The sequence below is a fragment of the Calidris pugnax genome, unplaced genomic scaffold (assembly GCF_001431845.1).
Source record: "Calidris pugnax isolate Ruff unplaced genomic scaffold, ASM143184v1 scaffold18, whole genome shotgun sequence".
Taxonomy (NCBI): Eukaryota; Metazoa; Chordata; class Aves; order Charadriiformes; family Scolopacidae; genus Calidris; species Calidris pugnax.
This window is the reverse complement of record NW_015090812.1, coordinates 8,262,783-8,279,577: the sequence shown is the minus strand read 5'-3', so window position 1 is coordinate 8,279,577 and position 16,795 is coordinate 8,262,783. Positions and strand designations below refer to the sequence as shown.

Genomic DNA, 16,795 nt, shown 5'->3' with positions numbered 1-16,795 from the left:
TACAAAATAAACTTTTAATGCTAAAAACTGAAGATTCCCATTCTTGATCCATCATTTGGAAAAAAAAAAAAAAAAAGGAAAGAAAATATAAAATAAAAAAAAAGAGAGAAAAGCAGGTTGAGACTTTACTTGGAGAGATGAGGATGTGTGCAGCTAACAGCTGTTTCAGAGTGAAAGATGTACCAAACCTAATTCTTGCATTTTTCTGTTTCAAGGGTGAGCCTTGCCATGTCAAGGTGTTTCATTTCACCTCTAGTTGAAATATTCACTTTGAGCTTCTTCAACTACCTCCTCCCTTGAAACTTGTTTGAAGCTTCATGGCCGTTCGAGACTCTAATGCCCTCTGCCACTTTCTGTGACATGCTAGAGGTCTGTTCAATTTGGATGCTGTTAGAGGCCACCTGACCTGCCCCGACAACTCATGTTCTGCTGATATCAGATCGAGAGAGTTTTATTTGCTCCTGATGTCCTGGCTATACAAAGCCTAACCTGCAACCTAAAAATAAACCCTGCAAAAGAAATTAAAACCGAATAAAAAAGCTGGATTGTCTGATAACTCAACCTCTCAACCTTGCTCAGTTACTTACCTGGTCACAGAATGAAACATGGGCTGAGGAGAACAGATTTAAATTCTTAAAATCAGGAGGAAGGAAGACTAATGATCAAAACAAAGACCACAGCCAGGATATTGTGGTGGAGATGAGAGAAACAAGTAGAAACAAAGCCCTTTTAGCCCAAACAACATTTCTACCTAGTTCTCTGAGACAGACCAAAGCCTGGACTTTGGTCAGTGCCAGGCGGCTGGACAAGCATCCTGTAAACACAGGGTGCAGACGGCCAAGGGCTGAGCAGCCTGAGCCAACACCTTATGTTGAAGGGGTCATGGAAGGGTTTGAAACACAGCAGATCTGTGCCAGTGGCTGTGAGAAGGAGCTGACATCCTCTCACCGGCCCCAGGGAGGTCTAGAGGAAGAACTCTCCTGCAAACCTAAAAAGGCCTTCCCCTCCGTGAGTTTCAGCGTCTGATCTCACCAGACTGCTCTGAGCATCACCCTCTCCCCTTTCCCCCTCAACATTCTTGCAGCAATGCCAATGGATATCATGGACAACCTGACTTGAGAAGGACCCTGAGTTTTACTCCAGAAGGCGCTTTGTTCTCTGCCAAGCTGAGGCACTTATCTGCTCTTTAAATTCCTGAACAGACCTCTACATCTGGTCCAAACATGTATCTTGTCTCCCTGACACCTATTCCATCTTTTTCTGGACCTTTCTCTACCTCATCCACTTCAGTGCCAAGAAACCAAGGCTGAGAGCACCTATGCACTCTTCTTCAGTATCTGTTGGACTGTATTGAGGACTTCTCTTTGGGTGTGGGGTCCTGGGAGCTAGTTCTGCAGGATCCTGAGATCTAATGACTTGCTGGAGGCAGGAGAGGGAAGAGTGGGAGGAACCATAAATCCCTTCCAGAGCCACCCACAAAGAGCAGCTGGAATGCAGAGTGTAAGTATGCATGGGGAAATTCCTTTCAGAAATAGGACCCTTTCACTTCACTCAGCCTTGCAAAGATATGGAGGGAAACACGAGCCAAGGACGTTGTCCTTTCCTTGCAAAACAAGGTCTGGGCATGCTCAGATCCAGCCAGCAATACTGCCTGGGCAGGTTACCTGTTTAGTGGTGGGCTCCCATCTCTTCCCTATGAGAGGACAGCTCAATATCCTTTGCTCCTGGCATGAGACAGTCACGGTCACTTGGCAGACCCCTATCAGGCAGGAGGTCTGTGGCTGGTGCTGCCCAGCAGCAGTATTGCAGAGACATCTGGCACCTTCTGCAAGCAGGGCTGTGCCGTGGACCTTCTCCCTTCTCTGTGCTGAGAGCAGGATGGTGACTCAGGGCTGAGGAGCCAGGACTCATCTGTGTGACTCAGACCTGCTTGTGACCATGGGAGGCTGCTGGAGGTTGGCAGTGTGTCTGTGCAGCCCCCGGGAGGCAGATGAATAACAATGGAGTCACCCCTTGGCCCTGTAGCTTTCTCCTCCTCTTGGGGAAACACTCCAGTGCCTGGAGAGTTATGCAGGCTTGGAGGAGGCATGGACCATCGCTAACATGGATGCCTTATTTCAAGGTACACTTGCTTATTCAAAGCATTTCGGTCTTCTCCCCTTCACCTTCCCTTCCAGCCTCTTCCTCCACTGCTAAGAGAGAGAAGGACTGGTCGAGAAACAGCACACAATTATCAACAGTGAGGTTGGAAGCACCAAACAGTGTGAACGGTCTAAAGGTAGCCATGGAAATGCTTAAACTCAGGTTTCCCTCAAGTGCTTATAGGCAATAAGAAATCCCCAACCTTCTTTTCCCACTGCTTAACTGGAAGAAACAATGAGGAACAGGAGTGAAGATAGACCAGTTACCATTTCTCACAGCTTATGTTAAGGAAAAATAAGCTTTTCACTACTGGTTGCACAACTGCAGAGCCCACTGCCACTGGATGGTGTGGAGATCAAGAGAGTAAATGAGGTCAGGAAGGGGCCCAACAAGTTCGTGAAGGAGAGCTTTCTTGGCAGCTCTTAAAAATGATGGCTGACTGCAAGTATTTGCAAAAAAAGTCTCCCAGCCAACCAATGGCACAGCCAGAGAGGGAATCCTGTACTTACCAGGTTATAGTCTCCCACAAACATCTGCTCCTGCCCACTGCTGAAAGTAAAATATTGGGGTAAACAGGTCTTTGGTCTCATATCATACAACAGATATCATTACACTATAGTTATTGGACTCCATTGGTCCTGAATTAACTCTCACTCCTTTCGTTTTTTTTTTTGGCTTTTTTTTTTGACCCAATTTAATTCTAACAAAGAAGGACAATTTGAACAGAGATGAGATTTTTGCTGACTATTTTAAAAGAGCACTTATTGCCAGTTTAGTGAAAGAGTGGTTCAGAGTCTGCAGGTCACTGTCTATTTTGCTCTGTGCATCAGGTAGAAGATGGCTGGAGAGAAGGGCAGGGAATGAGAAGTCATCACGGTGGTGGCAGGTTGCCAGGAATCACACATTTCTCTTCGTGCCGTGGGTAAGTGTCTCCACCTCCTTCATGAAGCGAAGACACAGCTCCTCCTGCCACGGCAGAGCCACGCACTGGACGGCCACCGGCAGCCCCACGGCTCCTTCCACGGCCTGCAAAGATTAAACGTGGTGCTGAGTCAGAGCATCAGAGCACCTGGGGATGCACGAGAGAGAACGCTCTCTCTTGGCGTTATAGGAAGAGGAGAGGAAGGAAGACATGCAAGGGGACAGTCGTCAGGCTGATGTACACCAGCCCAGCTGCACCACACGCAGGGCAGTAACGTGGTGCATGCAAACTGTGTTTACTAAATGGGCTCCCACTCTCATCAGAAGATGCAGACAAGATGTCCCAAGACACCTTGGGACAACGTGCCAGAGGTGTCACTGTGCCAGTCACAACCTTCTGCTAAGACTTAAGCTCTTTTCCCTGCTGACCTCTTTCAGCCTCTTGTCCCAAGGGTCTCCGTGGTGCCCTCGGTAATGCTTCAGTTCTTCTTCGTCGGCTCTCGTGACCGTGCTGACCGGCACCACCCCGGCAGGGAAGTTTAGGACATTGTATAAATTGGTATAGGAGGTCGCAGCTGGAAGAGATCACACAGAGCATGCAAAATGGCAAAATTTAGTGTGCTGGCCCAGCAACTACTTTTGGATGGCAATCTAGGTTGCAGGAATTGTAGAATGGAGTTGAGAGAAAAGAAGAGACCATGAAAACATGCTGCTTTCAAAGGGACTTTTGATGGAGAGGTTTGAGGGCCACATGGCTGATGAGACCAGAAAGAGACACACCTGTCAGTCAGGTGGAGGTTAGATTTGCTCTGTGACAGACAGATGCAAGCATCTGATCTGATTCCAAGTCTGTATCTATATCCCCCATAGCTCAGGGAAAAATCCCAGCTCTTTTTCCGAGATAATCCAGGTGTGTATTTCTGTAACAACCTCTTGAGGATTTTGGATCCCAAAGGGCCATTGCTAGAGAGATGGAGGACCCTGATTGATTGCTGAAAGCTATAAAAATGACCTTTTTCTGCAAGTCACAAACAACGAGCCTTTTTGCTATTTTCAAAGTCTTGGGCAATGTAAAATGGCCATATTCAGAATGGTCTGGCCTTATCCTAGGCCTACCACCCTTCTAGCAACTATCCTCACCGCCAGGGTCTGCTGCAAGAATAGCTCTTGGGCTTTCTACAGGACAGATGAAACTCACCCATGAATGACTGGGACAGATATGCCACTAATTGCTGCCCCATAATAATCCAAACACCTGTAGTTCAGATGAGGTGGGGGCATGAGAAGACCCACCCAGAGGTGACCTCTCCTTTGCTTTCTTCCCCAGAGGGAAGACCAAGCACCACAACATGGTTTGGGGAATGTCCAAGAGACCAAAGTATCTTGCCCACAAACACCTCAATGGCCATTACCAAATAGCTTCCCAGCGTAGCCGTGGTTAAAGGCTGGCCCCAGCGCAGGGCAAAGAATCACATCCAGCCTCAGCTTCCTCCACTTAGCAATGAATTCAGTGCAGTAAACCTGGAAGGAAAGACAGAGGAGGTGACAAACAATGCCTGTTGGACAGCAGAGGCAGACCAATGCCTACAGCATGAGAAAAGGAGGAGAAAACCCTTCCTGGATACAACTGAAAAATCAAACAAAATGTGAGCTGTGCTTTGAAAGAGCCAATGGATTTTGTTCTCTCACCCTTAGGTTTCCTGCCAGAATACCAAGTGCTGCTCCAACATAACATTAATGCTGGGTGGGCATTTCAGAGTTGATTTCTGCAGGTGTTAACCCAATCCTTCCTATGAACAGTGTTGTCTTTGAATTCTATTGAATGGAGATCAACAGTAGTTTGAAGAATAATTTCTACCTGACTATAAAGTCCAATTTCCTGAAAGCTTTAGTTATTTTGGTAGAAGAATCTAGAAGATATTAATTCAAAGTATTTTCACAAAACCTTCTTTCATTCTGCATCGGGATACAGGTAGGAAAAAGAAGCAACAGGAGATAGCTAGGCAAACCCGAGGTTTTCCCCTCACCCCCAGTGCAAGAGGCACAGCTTCAGCCTTGCACTGTAGATAACGAGAGAGATCATGGTTTGTGGTCTGGTTTAGCACCGTTTTGCTGAACAGCAGGCAATGAATGAACCCATTCTCAAAGAGCTGTTCCACTTTGTCTTAGTAAAGAGACACGGTTGGACCCCGGCTGCTCGTATTCTGGTGACAGGGTGACATTTGTCCCGTGGTCCAGCCCCTGTTCTGCACAACCCTCTCCCTCCAAGTTTTCTGCACAAGGGTCTGCTGGATCTCTCACAAAAGCCCCAGCCACGAGGGGCTTTCTTCGGCTGACCTCAATTTCCAGTCTGAGATCCTTCCTGCTGAAAGTTCAACAAATACGATGGGGTTTCCAGGAAACACAGTCAGTGTAACTAACCTGATTCTTTTTTTTTCTTTTTCTGAGAGAAAAGCTGGTGACCAGCCAAAAGTTTTGAATCAGCTCTTGTTTGCCGGAGACGAAAAAAATGTGAATATGGTTTGAGTGAAGAAAAACAATACAAAAAATATCTCTGAGGCTGACAAATCTTTTTGAGTTTTTTTTTTAGTTCTTTCTTTTTTCTTTTTCTTTTTTTTTTTTTTTTTTTTTGTGGGGGGTGGTGGGCCCTTCCAAACACTCCCATCAACCCAGTGATGGGCAGGTTTGTAGGAGTTTTTCCTCTGCCCTATCATCTGTCAGACCTGCTGCACGTGAACCTGCACCTCCTGTGAGTGCCTGGCAGCGATGGGGGCTGCGTGGGGCAGGCTGGGGGCACGTTCCTTCTCGGGGAGGGTTATGAGGGTGTCCCACGAACACAAATCCTGCCTTGTGGGAGGATACCAAAACAGCTCGGCTTCTTCAGCCTTGCAAAACACCGGCTGAAAGGGGATATGATTGCTTTCTATAAATAGATGAAGGACGACGGAGGCAGTGGAAAATACCAGAGAGGAGAGATGTTATTTAAGCTCAAGGACAGGAATAAAATGATAACATGGAAGTGAATAAACAGCACGTGAAATTCGAAGGTTTGCAACCATCAGAGCTGGGAGGAGAGGAGCCAGCCAATAAAAACTAATGCAAACATAAAACTCAACTGTTTTTAAAGAGGAACCTGATCAGTTTGCAGGGAGCACTGGACTCGGATGTCCAGGAGAATGCTTCCTGTCTTATGTTTCTTATTCCAAATGAGTTCATATGAAATCCACAGAAGCCAAGGAGTTCACAACCACAATGTTAAACTCCTAAGGGCTCTGCTTCATAGTTCAAGAATGGTCTTAGCTTGTGACAATAGCACCTCATGTCTGAAATCAAGGATTTGCACTGAGAGACAGAAAGAAGAAAAAAACATGAACCCTCATCTAAGTAGCTTTTCTTATACTATTACTGCTTAGAATATGCAGGCCAAAGGATAATCTTTCTTCCCCGTCCTCCAGTAAGTAGAGACCTTCACATAAACATCTATTGCCTTGAGCTCTTATAACTTCTTCCAAAGCTTGACTTTCAAAGAAAAGCCCAGCTGCTTCATTTCCACATGATCCATTTCCAACCCTGTATCTGTCACAGAGCTCAAAGCAATTCCTTAGAAACTTTAGGGATCTCTCACTATATTTAGTAAGGAAAAAGAAAAAAATAAAAATCACATTACCGCCACTGCTCCGTGCTGATCCCAGAGGTTTTTGGCAGATCTGGAAAGGTAGCAGAATTAATCAGCTTTGGGACTGTGACAACAGAAAACAATGAACAAAAGGAAAAAGAAAAAAAAAAAAAATCACATTACCGCCACTGCTCCATGCTGATCCCAGAGGTTTTTGGCAGACCTGGAAAGGTAGCAGAATTAATCAGCTTTGGGACTGTGACAACAGAAAACAATGAACAAAAGACACAGACAGCCCATTGTTATGGAAACCACTTGGTGCTTCTGTGAAGGAGCTTTAGGATCACCCAGCTGATTCCACTGGGTTCACACCTGCTTACAGGTATGTCAAAAGAGCTTATGTTAAAAGCATGCCACCATATCAGCTTTGGGACTGTGACAACAGAAAACAATGAACAAAAGACACAGACAGCCCATTGTTATGGAAACCACTTGGTGCTTCTGTGAAGGAGCTTTAGGATCACCCAGCTGATTCCACTGGGTTCACACCTGCTTACAGGTATGTCAAAAGAGCTTATGTTAAAAGCACCACGCCAGAGCATCTAGACAAAGGTCATGGCAGTCTTCCAAATTCACTTGCTCCCAGTTTGGTGTGTCTCTGTCTCTCTTGGAGCGACAGGTACTTCACACCACACTGCACCTGCACACAGAGACCTCTGCACTAACTTGGCACATGATGCTCTGGGTACCAGAATTCACCTGATGGGGAAAGTAGCCCCTATTTGTCTGTTCTGATCTCCATGGAGGCATCCCAGCCCTGCCACAATGAGGATCCTCAAGCTCTTAAAATAATCTCTGGCTGCATAGCCCTGGATAACACTGTGCTAATCCCAGGTGGTGTTGAGGCAGCACATATTCACCTGGTTCAGCCTGTGCTGCACAGCCCCACGACAGGGCTTTGCACAGAGAGCTGGCATCTACCTGCATGGAGCACTGGAGATATCCACGTGCATCCCCTTTCTCTAAAGGTACTTCAGTGCATCTTACCCGACTCCACAGAGAGCGCTGAGATCCCGAGCGATCCGTGGGTACTTTCAGAGAGAAGAGAAAAACTTGGGATTAGTCAACAGTAATGTGGCTGAAATAGCTGGCTACCATCTGACTGCGTTTTGGGCACACTTCTCATCCTAGCAGAACTGCCTCTGAAGAACAGACATCGAAAGGTACTTCAGTGCATCTTACCCGACTCCACAGAGAGCGTTGAGATCCCGAGCGATTCGTGGGTACTTTCAGAGAGAAGATAAAAACTTGGGATTAGTCAACACTAATGTGGCTGAAATAGCTGGCTACCATCTGACTGCGTTTTGGGCACATTTCTTGTCCTAGCAGAACTGCCTCTGAAGAACAGGCATCATTTCCAACACAGTGGTTTTACTCCTCCATTAATTTACATATTTAATCACAACAGCCCACAACACAGTGGTTTTACTCCTCCATTAATTTTTATATATATATATAAATTAATATTTAATCACAACAGCCCGTGCCAACAAGGTTCTAGACCACACTGCTATCCCTAGAGAGCAGCTTCTGGATGTGAGGATGCTGTTCAGACCCTTGCTAGTGATATCCATTTTCTTGGAGCCCATTGCTGGGATGAGCTGTACGGCTCATAGCTTCCTGGGAATTAATCATATTTCGACCTCCTCACGCAAAACTCCCACAAAAGGTTGTCAGACCCACCTTATAAATTCAGCCTGGGTTCAGGGACTAATTGTATTTAAAACTATGAAGCCCATCAGGGAATTAACAAGAAGCAGTAAAGCACTCCCAGAGAGGAGCAGCCTACCTCCCTGCACACAGAAACTTCCCCACCTTGCAGGTTTCCTCTAACACAGCCGAGGTGTCCACACACTTACTATGGGTTTCAAAATGATAGCCAAGATCCTTTTCACCAGAGCAGGAAGCCTGTAAGTATTGTACTGGGATTTCAGGTTGGGATCCACGATGTCTCCTTTGCTGGAAGAGCAGAAAGTGAAGGAGAAGTCAGGACAAGCCACCTGTGTCAGAGCTACAGCAACAGCAGTGCTGTTTCCAAAGCAGGGTTTTGTCCTGGAGGGGTTGCTAGAAGACAAAATCTGCCTGTTTCCATCCAAAACACTGAGCAAGAGTTGCTCACGTGGGGTTTAGATGCTCAGGAGTAAATGCTCACTGCAAAAGTTATAGAGAAATAAATACTTTACTGCCTATGTTGTCAGTGCTGTAAAAGCTCTGGAGTGCTTTGCAGAGGTGGGACCACATACAGCCCTGGGCATGAAGAGGGCTGGGTAGGTGTTTGGCTGCTAGCCAGGGCTACCCCACCATCACCTCCACAGGAAGTTCTCTAATGTGTGATGGTTCCCATGTGTCATGGACAAATCCCACACATAAAACCAGTTGCCACAGCACTGCTGACACATGGTATCTCATTACCCTACCCCGCTATCCGTGTGCGTGAACTTCTCTTGTGAACTAGCTGCTGCTCATGCTAAATTCATCCTTCCAGAAATTGCTCCTCTGCTGCTCATTATTCAGTTTGCGACCTCAAGAATATAAACACTCTGGATGCAGCACACACAGGCTATACAGTCCCAAGTCTCATGGCCCACACTGAAATGGGGGTTTTACTCACAAGCAGTCCACCATGTGAGCAGCACCATCCGAGAAAATCCCTCTGGTGAACAGCTCATCTACCACGTAGTCAATCTTGGGCGGCGCAAAGGGAACAAGCTGCAAGAAAACCATCCCCATTCAAGAGGCAACCAAGATGAATGATTCATGGAGCTGTCTGTGAACCTTCCTGTCTCCCCAGTGAGATGAGTGGGAAGTGGTGGGAAGCTTATTCCCTCCTGGCTGCTGTAGAACAGCAAGACCCCATTTTCAAAGGGACCTGGGTTAGTGGCATGTGCCCACTGTCCTTGCCACTCTCCAAGGCATTAGCACATATTGTGGCCTGGCGCAGGCTCCACTCCTCCACACGTCAGAGAAGAATTTTTAGAGGCTTCAAAACACCAAGTATTTTTAATGTATTTGCATCATTGGAACAGCTCCCATATAGAAATTCCAGTTGGTGGAACCACAGAATAATTTAGACTAGAAGGAGTCCCTGAGGGGGATGCTCCAACCCCCTTCCCACTTACCCACCAAGAAATCTGTAAACTGCATTTAACAGCTGAGGGATGGTGGAAACTGCTGTGAGTTTGATATTTATGAGAACATCAAACATGATGGAAAAACCCAGTGCTTTACAAAAGGGTGACTTGGAGATATCTGAAGGTGATTCTCCTGTCTGCTAGGCCAGGAACATAAGCAAGATCACTTCAGTTTGGGAAACAAACTCTTGCATGTGCCTTCCTCTTTGGGATCCTTGCAGCAGGAACAGATGGTCCCTGTTTTATGGGTAGCAAAAGTAGACACAGGAAGTGGCTTGTCCAAACTCTGTAAGGAGCAGGATAACAGCGCCAGGCAACCACCAGCATGAAAACCCACCGTATGCCCTGCATCCTGGAGGAGCTTTCTTGTCTGCTGGACGGCCCGTTTCATGCTGGGTGAGGGCTGGAAGTAGCCATCTCCTTCATAATATCCAATCCGAAGTGGCTTTGAACTGGTGTAAACCTGTGAGAAGAGGACACCACTTGCAGACATGAGACTTGCAAGACTGGACCATTCCCAGGGCTCAGAGAGGCAGCAGCTGAGGTCTCCTGGATTGGAGGAACAATGGGGGCAATAGAGCCAACAGAGGGCTGCTAACCCTGCTGTGTGTCTGCTTCTTGTGGTTGCTCATGCTGGGTGTCCTCTGTTCAGAGGGACACTTCCTTCCCTGGGTCCTTCATTATCTTGAGACATGAAACCAGATAGGAATCTCCACAGATCTCACTTTTTTGCTGGGTAAATGGAGGCACCGGGTTGCCTCTGAGCCTTACCTCCTCATCAAAGGGGAGGGGGGGCACGGTGGGGTCCAGCCGGAACATCTCCTCACAGAGCAGTGCCCTCATGCAGAGGGCCAGGCTGTCCACATCTCTTGCCATCGGCCCCAGCATCCCCGTCACTGCAAGCACAAAGGTCCTCTCACCATAGGCAGATGGGCTGGTGATATCTCATAGCTACTGGTAGGGACCCAGCACGGAAGAGTTTCAGTCAGACCAGGGAAGAGGAATAGGGAACGAGTGTAAGTGCAAGAAATGAGCAAGGAGGTCCAGCAGGGACAAGGCACGGTGGGGTCCAGCCGGAACATCTCCTCACAGAGCAGTGCCCTCATGCAGAGGGCCAGGCTGTCCACATCTCTTGCCATCGGCCCCAGCATCCCCGTCACTGCAAGCACAAAGGTCCTCTCACCATAGGCAGATGGGCTGGTGATATCTCATAGCTACTGGTAGGGACCCAGCACGGAAGAGTTTCAGTCAGACCAGGGAAGAGGAATATTCTTTTTTTTTAAGTGCAAGAAATGAGCAAGGAGGTCCAGCAGGGACAATCTGTAGGTCTCAGAGCAGAGACAACCTACTGAGGCTGACCTTCTGGGCCAGGCTTCTACAGGCACAAGGCTTGTCTGTAGGTCTCAGAGCAGAGACAACCTACTAAGGCTGACCAGGCTTCTGCAGGCACAAGGCTCACTCAAGAGGAGCAAGGACTGCAGCCCTCCCACCAACAGCAATACTGCCTGGCAGCAGCTGAAGCCAGCAGAGGCTGCAAGGACTGCAGCCCTCCCACCAACAGCAATACTGCTTGGCAGCAGCTAAAACCTGCAAGCATCTCCAGTGAAATATCCCAGGATTTTGGGATGCAGATCTCATGTTTCTTCCTGCTACACATTGCATTGCCTTAATGGATCTTGCTTCAATTCTGCTGGGATTCAGCTCATGCCTACCACCATCCAGAGCAGAACAAATGACGCAAAAAGGTAATAGAACAAGGCAGGCCCTGGTCTGATAGATCACTGGTTTGGGCTGGTCATGAGACACATAGCTGAGCAAGCTCATTTCCTGGAATTTCAGCAGCAGGAGAAGGAGATGTAAGAAGCAAAGGTTTGACAGTAGGAAAGTGTCGTATGGATGGACTTACCTGATTTCATTCCTATGATAGAAGAAACCACACCCAGTTTGCTAGGAACATAATGGGAGAAGCAGATTAGTAGAATCACAGAATCATATCATAGAATGGTTTGGGTTGTAAGGGACCTTAAAGATCATCGAGTTCCAACCCCTCTGCCATGGGCAGGGACACCTCCCACTAGAGCAGGTTGCTCAAAGCCCCATCCAGCCTGGCCTTGAACACTTGCTGTAAGGCAGGTCACCATGCTGAGTTGCAAACCTTCCATTTGCCCCCAGTCAACATCTAGGAGGGCAAGAGGTTCTGCAAAGACTTGACACTTTCTAGGCAAGGAAGACTTCCATGAGCTGTAAGCTGTTAGCGACTAGAGACTGTTTTTATCATCTCCTTTCCCTGGTCCATCCAATTCCTCATCTGTGAACAAACTACCTCTGATAAATAGAAAACTCTTAGAAGCAAAGCAAGGGCTGGAAAACATCTGAAAATGAGATGACCCTGTAAGATTTGCTAGCAAAGCAAGGGCTGGAAAACATCTGAAAAGGAGATGACCCTGTAATATTTGCTTTCAGCTTCCTGGCCAAGGATATTAAAAATTAAGTAAGTCTTTGCTGTATTAATGGATGGAGATCCCATGTCATTAACGGGGCCCTTAGCCCTAGCTGACACAAGGAAACAGGCAGGTTAAGGTGATAAACCTGGAGGAAATCACGGACGATATTGCAAAGTTCAATGTACTGTCACGGACGCTTTGCAGTCTCCACAGTGGGTGGAAGAAGAGGACAGATATTTGGACGTACCTGATCCTGTTGCCTGTGGGTTTGAGCCCACAGAGCCCGCAGAAGCTGGAGGGCAGGCGGATGCTGCCAGCTACATCCGACCCGATGCCCAGGATGGAGCCTCCTCCTGCGATCAGAGCTCCCTCCCCTCCCGAGGAGCCCCCGGGGCTCTTCTGGTGGTTGAGAGGGTTCAGTGTCTGGCCAAAGATGAGGTTGCTGCAGTCGTAGCTGGGGAGAGAAAGATCAGCAGGTGAGTGAGGTACTTCTGTCTCTGCCAACCATAACTACAGGGCACAGGGCATCCACCCAGAGGTGAGTGTGGAATTAGTCCCAGCAGGTAGAATCAGCATGAAGCAGATTTGTTGGGACAGCTGGATTTATGAAGAAGGAGGTGTCAAATATGAGTGAAATGAGGAGGCAATTAACTCAACGTGCATGATTAGCTTGGACAAGGGTGGGAGCTTGTGCATGCGGGTCCACCCTCTCTCAGATAGCAAGAGTCACATTTCATAGCATTTTCACAAGGGCGAACACATGATTACTTTATCATCGTCTGTGGGATGTTGGTTTTCACAAAGGGGATTGCCCCCTGGCTCTTTAGAACCTGGACAACGACGCTGTCTTCTTCTATCACTTGGCCCAGAAAGTTCACCATCCCTCCAGAGGAGACGTGGCCCTTGGGGATGGGAAGCAAAGCTCTTTAGGTACCAGGAAAGAAGCTCTTTGGAGCTGTGACAATAACAAACGTTAAGTCCTGATGCTTCCTGTAACAAAGTTCCCACCTAACTTTTCCCACAGGCAGAGAAGGCTCTGACTGCCTGAGGGAAAATCAAATCTGAGCAGGCTAGACATTTCTGCAGAAAACAAAATTTTCCATGAGAAGAAAGGCAAGTTTGCTGGTCCCACGAATATTTGGTCCAAAACATCCTTATCTGAGGAAACTCTTGGCCAAGCCTGATGAGGTGAAAAGGAACAAACTGTATCCCTTGTATAGGTGCAGAGGAGTACGGGACTGGGCATCCTGATCTGTTCCCAACCCCAAGGCAAGGGGATGTCCCAAACCCCAAGGGGAATTAGGGATGTACCTTGACGTTAATGTGGTCCTTGATGCTGACGGGAATGCCATAGAGCAGCCCCTTCTCCTTCTGCTTCTTCAGTTTCTGGAGCTGATCCTCACAGCCATGAATGAAGTCTGTCACGCAGTTCACCTCCCGAGTCACCTCCAAAGCCTCTCCAGAGATGTCAGGTAAAGAGCAGCAAGACAGATGAACGGATGGAAGGAAGGAAACAGCGTTTAAATTAAGTTTGCAAGCTGAAAATCCAACCTCCTCAGACCTCCAGCATTCATTATTCAGGCCTTACCTATAAACTTTAGAAATTTCTTGCTAGAAAATTTCTTCAATTTTCTGCCCTGTGTCTCTGTCCTACTCCCTCACCCATAAACCACCCTTCAGCCATCACAGTATTGCCAAGTCGTGATCCTCAGCACTGTTAGTTCTCTCTCAAAGAGATGTTTTTTTAATTTTAAAACCCCCACTGCAGGAGAGCCCCGCAGCACCTCTCCCATGCTGGAGGTATCACTCACTTTGCCCATGTAGGAGTAGAGGACACTCTCTGGGGACAGGGACCCCTCCTTTAGCTTCTCAGCCAGCTCCACCATCGTCAGCGAGAGGATGTGTGCGGTCTGGGTGCCCGGGTTCTGCAAAGGTTAGGAAATGGGGTGCAGAGGGAAGAAAATGCCAGAAAAAGCTGGTGTTGAGGCTGTGAGTACCCACTTCCAACACCTGCCCAGCAACGACCTTGAATGCAGAATTTTGGGAGAAGTTCCCTGTAGAAATGCAGACCTCCCACATAGCACTGCGTGTGCTGGAGTGGGGAATTTGCTGACGGGGAATTTGCTGAGCCTTGGTTCATAAAAACAGAACCAAAACGGGCAGAAAACTGCTTCTTGACTGGAGAGTTGCAAAAACCTGTAAGAGAGGTTTGACCTGTCTCTGTTTACTCTCTGCGGGCCTTCACCTCCCTCCTTACTCATAGACAGTGTGTTGAATAGCAGTTCAGCCAGCTAAAGTTTTACAAAATTTATCATTAACACAGGGAAAAAAAAAAAAAAAAAAAAAAAAATGTGGGCTGTTTGCAACCTCCCCTCCCCATAAAACAACAGCAATAGGTATTTATTCAGGTTTTAAGACAAATCCCAAATCCAAGGACCTGTCCTCCTAAAATCCAGGTGCTCCTTTACCTGGGTGTGGGCAGGAAGAAATGGCTTTTGGTCACCAATGTGCAGGTGCTGGAGGGATGTGAAGCCCCCCCTGTACTTTGAGGACAATGCGGCAGACAGGTCCCTGTGAAGGGGCAGAGGTGAGGAGGACAGGAGCAGAAGGTTTGGCAGTAGGGATGGATGAGGAGAAAATTGCATAGGGAGGTCTGAGATGGTTATCTCATCTGGAGGGTCTCAAACTCAAATCCATAATTCATCCTCAGGACTGTATTAAGAAATGCTGCTTTTATGCTGCCTTTACAACGGGGTTGGGGTAGGCTGGGTAACAATGGAGAGTGGTGATCCTCAATAGAATTGGTGATGACCCAAAATATGCATTTTGGATCCCAACCACCCAACCACCATTCAAAGATGGATTGATCAGGACTTCCCCCTTTTCTTGGTTATCCAAAAATACAATCCCCCCCCATACACACACTTTTCCCTAAATTACCTCTTGCTTAAACCTGCGAGCTGCCCTCTCCATTCGCTCCAGGGCAAGATCCCGTGTCCTCCTTGCCTCCTCCATCTTCTGCTGGATCTTCCTACGTCCCAGCCATTTCAGTAGCACAATGGCTGCAGTTGAGCCGCAGAGCAGAGCTGAGAGGGTGCGAGGGTCTGCCCAGGATGTATCTAGAACCTGCCACAGTCGCTCTTGGATCATGATTTCTCCCCCAGTCCTTCCTGTTCTGGTCAGCTTATGGACACCTGGGTCTCCCACCTTCTCCTAAGGAGGGCTGACGAATGCAGACTGTGCCTGCTGTGCAAGACCAGTTCTGAGGCAGAATTGCATTAACAAAGTCCAGGAATGGAATTTTTAGACCGTGGACTTTGAAAGGGTCTGCCTGCCCGGGAAGCACTGTGGGTCAGGCTGCAAAGCAGAGTGCTCAGCTCACACTGGGTCTGGGGGGGTATCCCCCCAAGGCTGTGTCTTTCCAGGCCACTGCCTGCTGCTGCACATGGCTACACAGAGCTGAATGCCTGCAAAGCCCAGGTCTGGGCTATCCCCACTATATCCATGTCTAATAATTAATTAAGAGTTAATCCCATTAACTAGAGGTGCTCAGCCATTGTCTCTGTGCCCTGGACACCAGCGTGTGCAGCCCTCAGAGCCTGGGACAACACAGCTCTGCTTCTCCTGGGGAACCTGGTGCAGGGGGTGAAATTGCACCTATTGGAGAGGGGGGAACTCAGGAGAACCAAGAACACAAAGGTGAAGTAGGATACAGTGACTCTGGAAAGGCAGTATACAAGGACCTAGTTGAAGGTGTCTTTGAGGAATATGACTTCTCTGTGTCATTTTCAAGCCAAGTCCCCTTGAAAAGCATTTTGGGAAATCCTTTCTGATGGAACCAGTATCCAATCTTCTCTCCAGTTTCTAAGCCATCTTCCAGACAACACAAAGCTGGACTATGCAGCCTTGCCAGCCAGGGGAGCTGCCCCTTGCCACAGTGCTCCCTGCCCATGGGACTGTCCCCAAGAGTGCAGAAAGGAGGGGCTGAGAAAATGAAATTTCTGTCAGACTTCAAGGGTCTGAAAATCCGTGGGGAAGAAACAGGAGATGTCTCTGAAAATTCATTGCCAAGATGCAAGGATATCTGGAGAGCTGCTGGCTCTACCCCAAGTGGAGAAGCAGAGCTTGCAAGGAGGTTTCAACCAGGGTAATCCTTGCTCTCTGATGGAGAAATCTCATCTGGGGGGTCAAAAGCCAGCAATCGTGCTGCTATCGTGTTACCTTGCCATGTTACAGACACATCCCATGGGATTATTCCTGTGGCAGCAGGGAGGGAACTCAGGGAAGAGGTAAGACCTCATAGAGAAATTGGTTGCTGACTTGAAAGGCGCAGAGGATCCTCTCTATTTAGCCAGGACAGAGAGAACAAAAAGAGCCAAACAACTCAATGTGGATGCCACCAACCCCTTCCCCCTGACTATAGGGGTCTGGCCTTCATTGCCCTATCCCAGCCTTAAGCTTCAGTGCTGTGGTTCACATTG

At 47.9% G+C, this 16,795-nt stretch overlaps 1 protein-coding gene across 1 annotated transcript; it reads right to left on the bottom strand.

Moving 5' to 3' along the window:
• Positions 1-2,732: 2,732 nt before the first annotated feature.
• Positions 2,733-15,640, bottom strand: LOC106886267 (vitamin D3 hydroxylase-associated protein-like). The gene is made up of 15 exons (XM_014939034.1): positions 15,255-15,640; positions 14,126-14,239; positions 13,626-13,769; positions 13,083-13,216; positions 12,562-12,768; positions 11,777-11,817; positions 10,642-10,766; positions 10,208-10,333; positions 9,351-9,448; positions 8,599-8,698; positions 7,727-7,770; positions 6,863-6,902; positions 4,476-4,584; positions 3,493-3,638; positions 2,733-3,168 (listed from the first exon to the last, which is right to left on the bottom strand). Exons 1-15 carry the CDS (start codon positions 15,462-15,464, stop codon positions 3,040-3,042), a joined length of 1,767 nt encoding a protein of 588 aa, XP_014794520.1. The 5' UTR covers positions 15,465-15,640; the 3' UTR covers positions 2,733-3,039.
• Between the last annotated feature and the right edge of the window lie 1,155 nt (positions 15,641-16,795).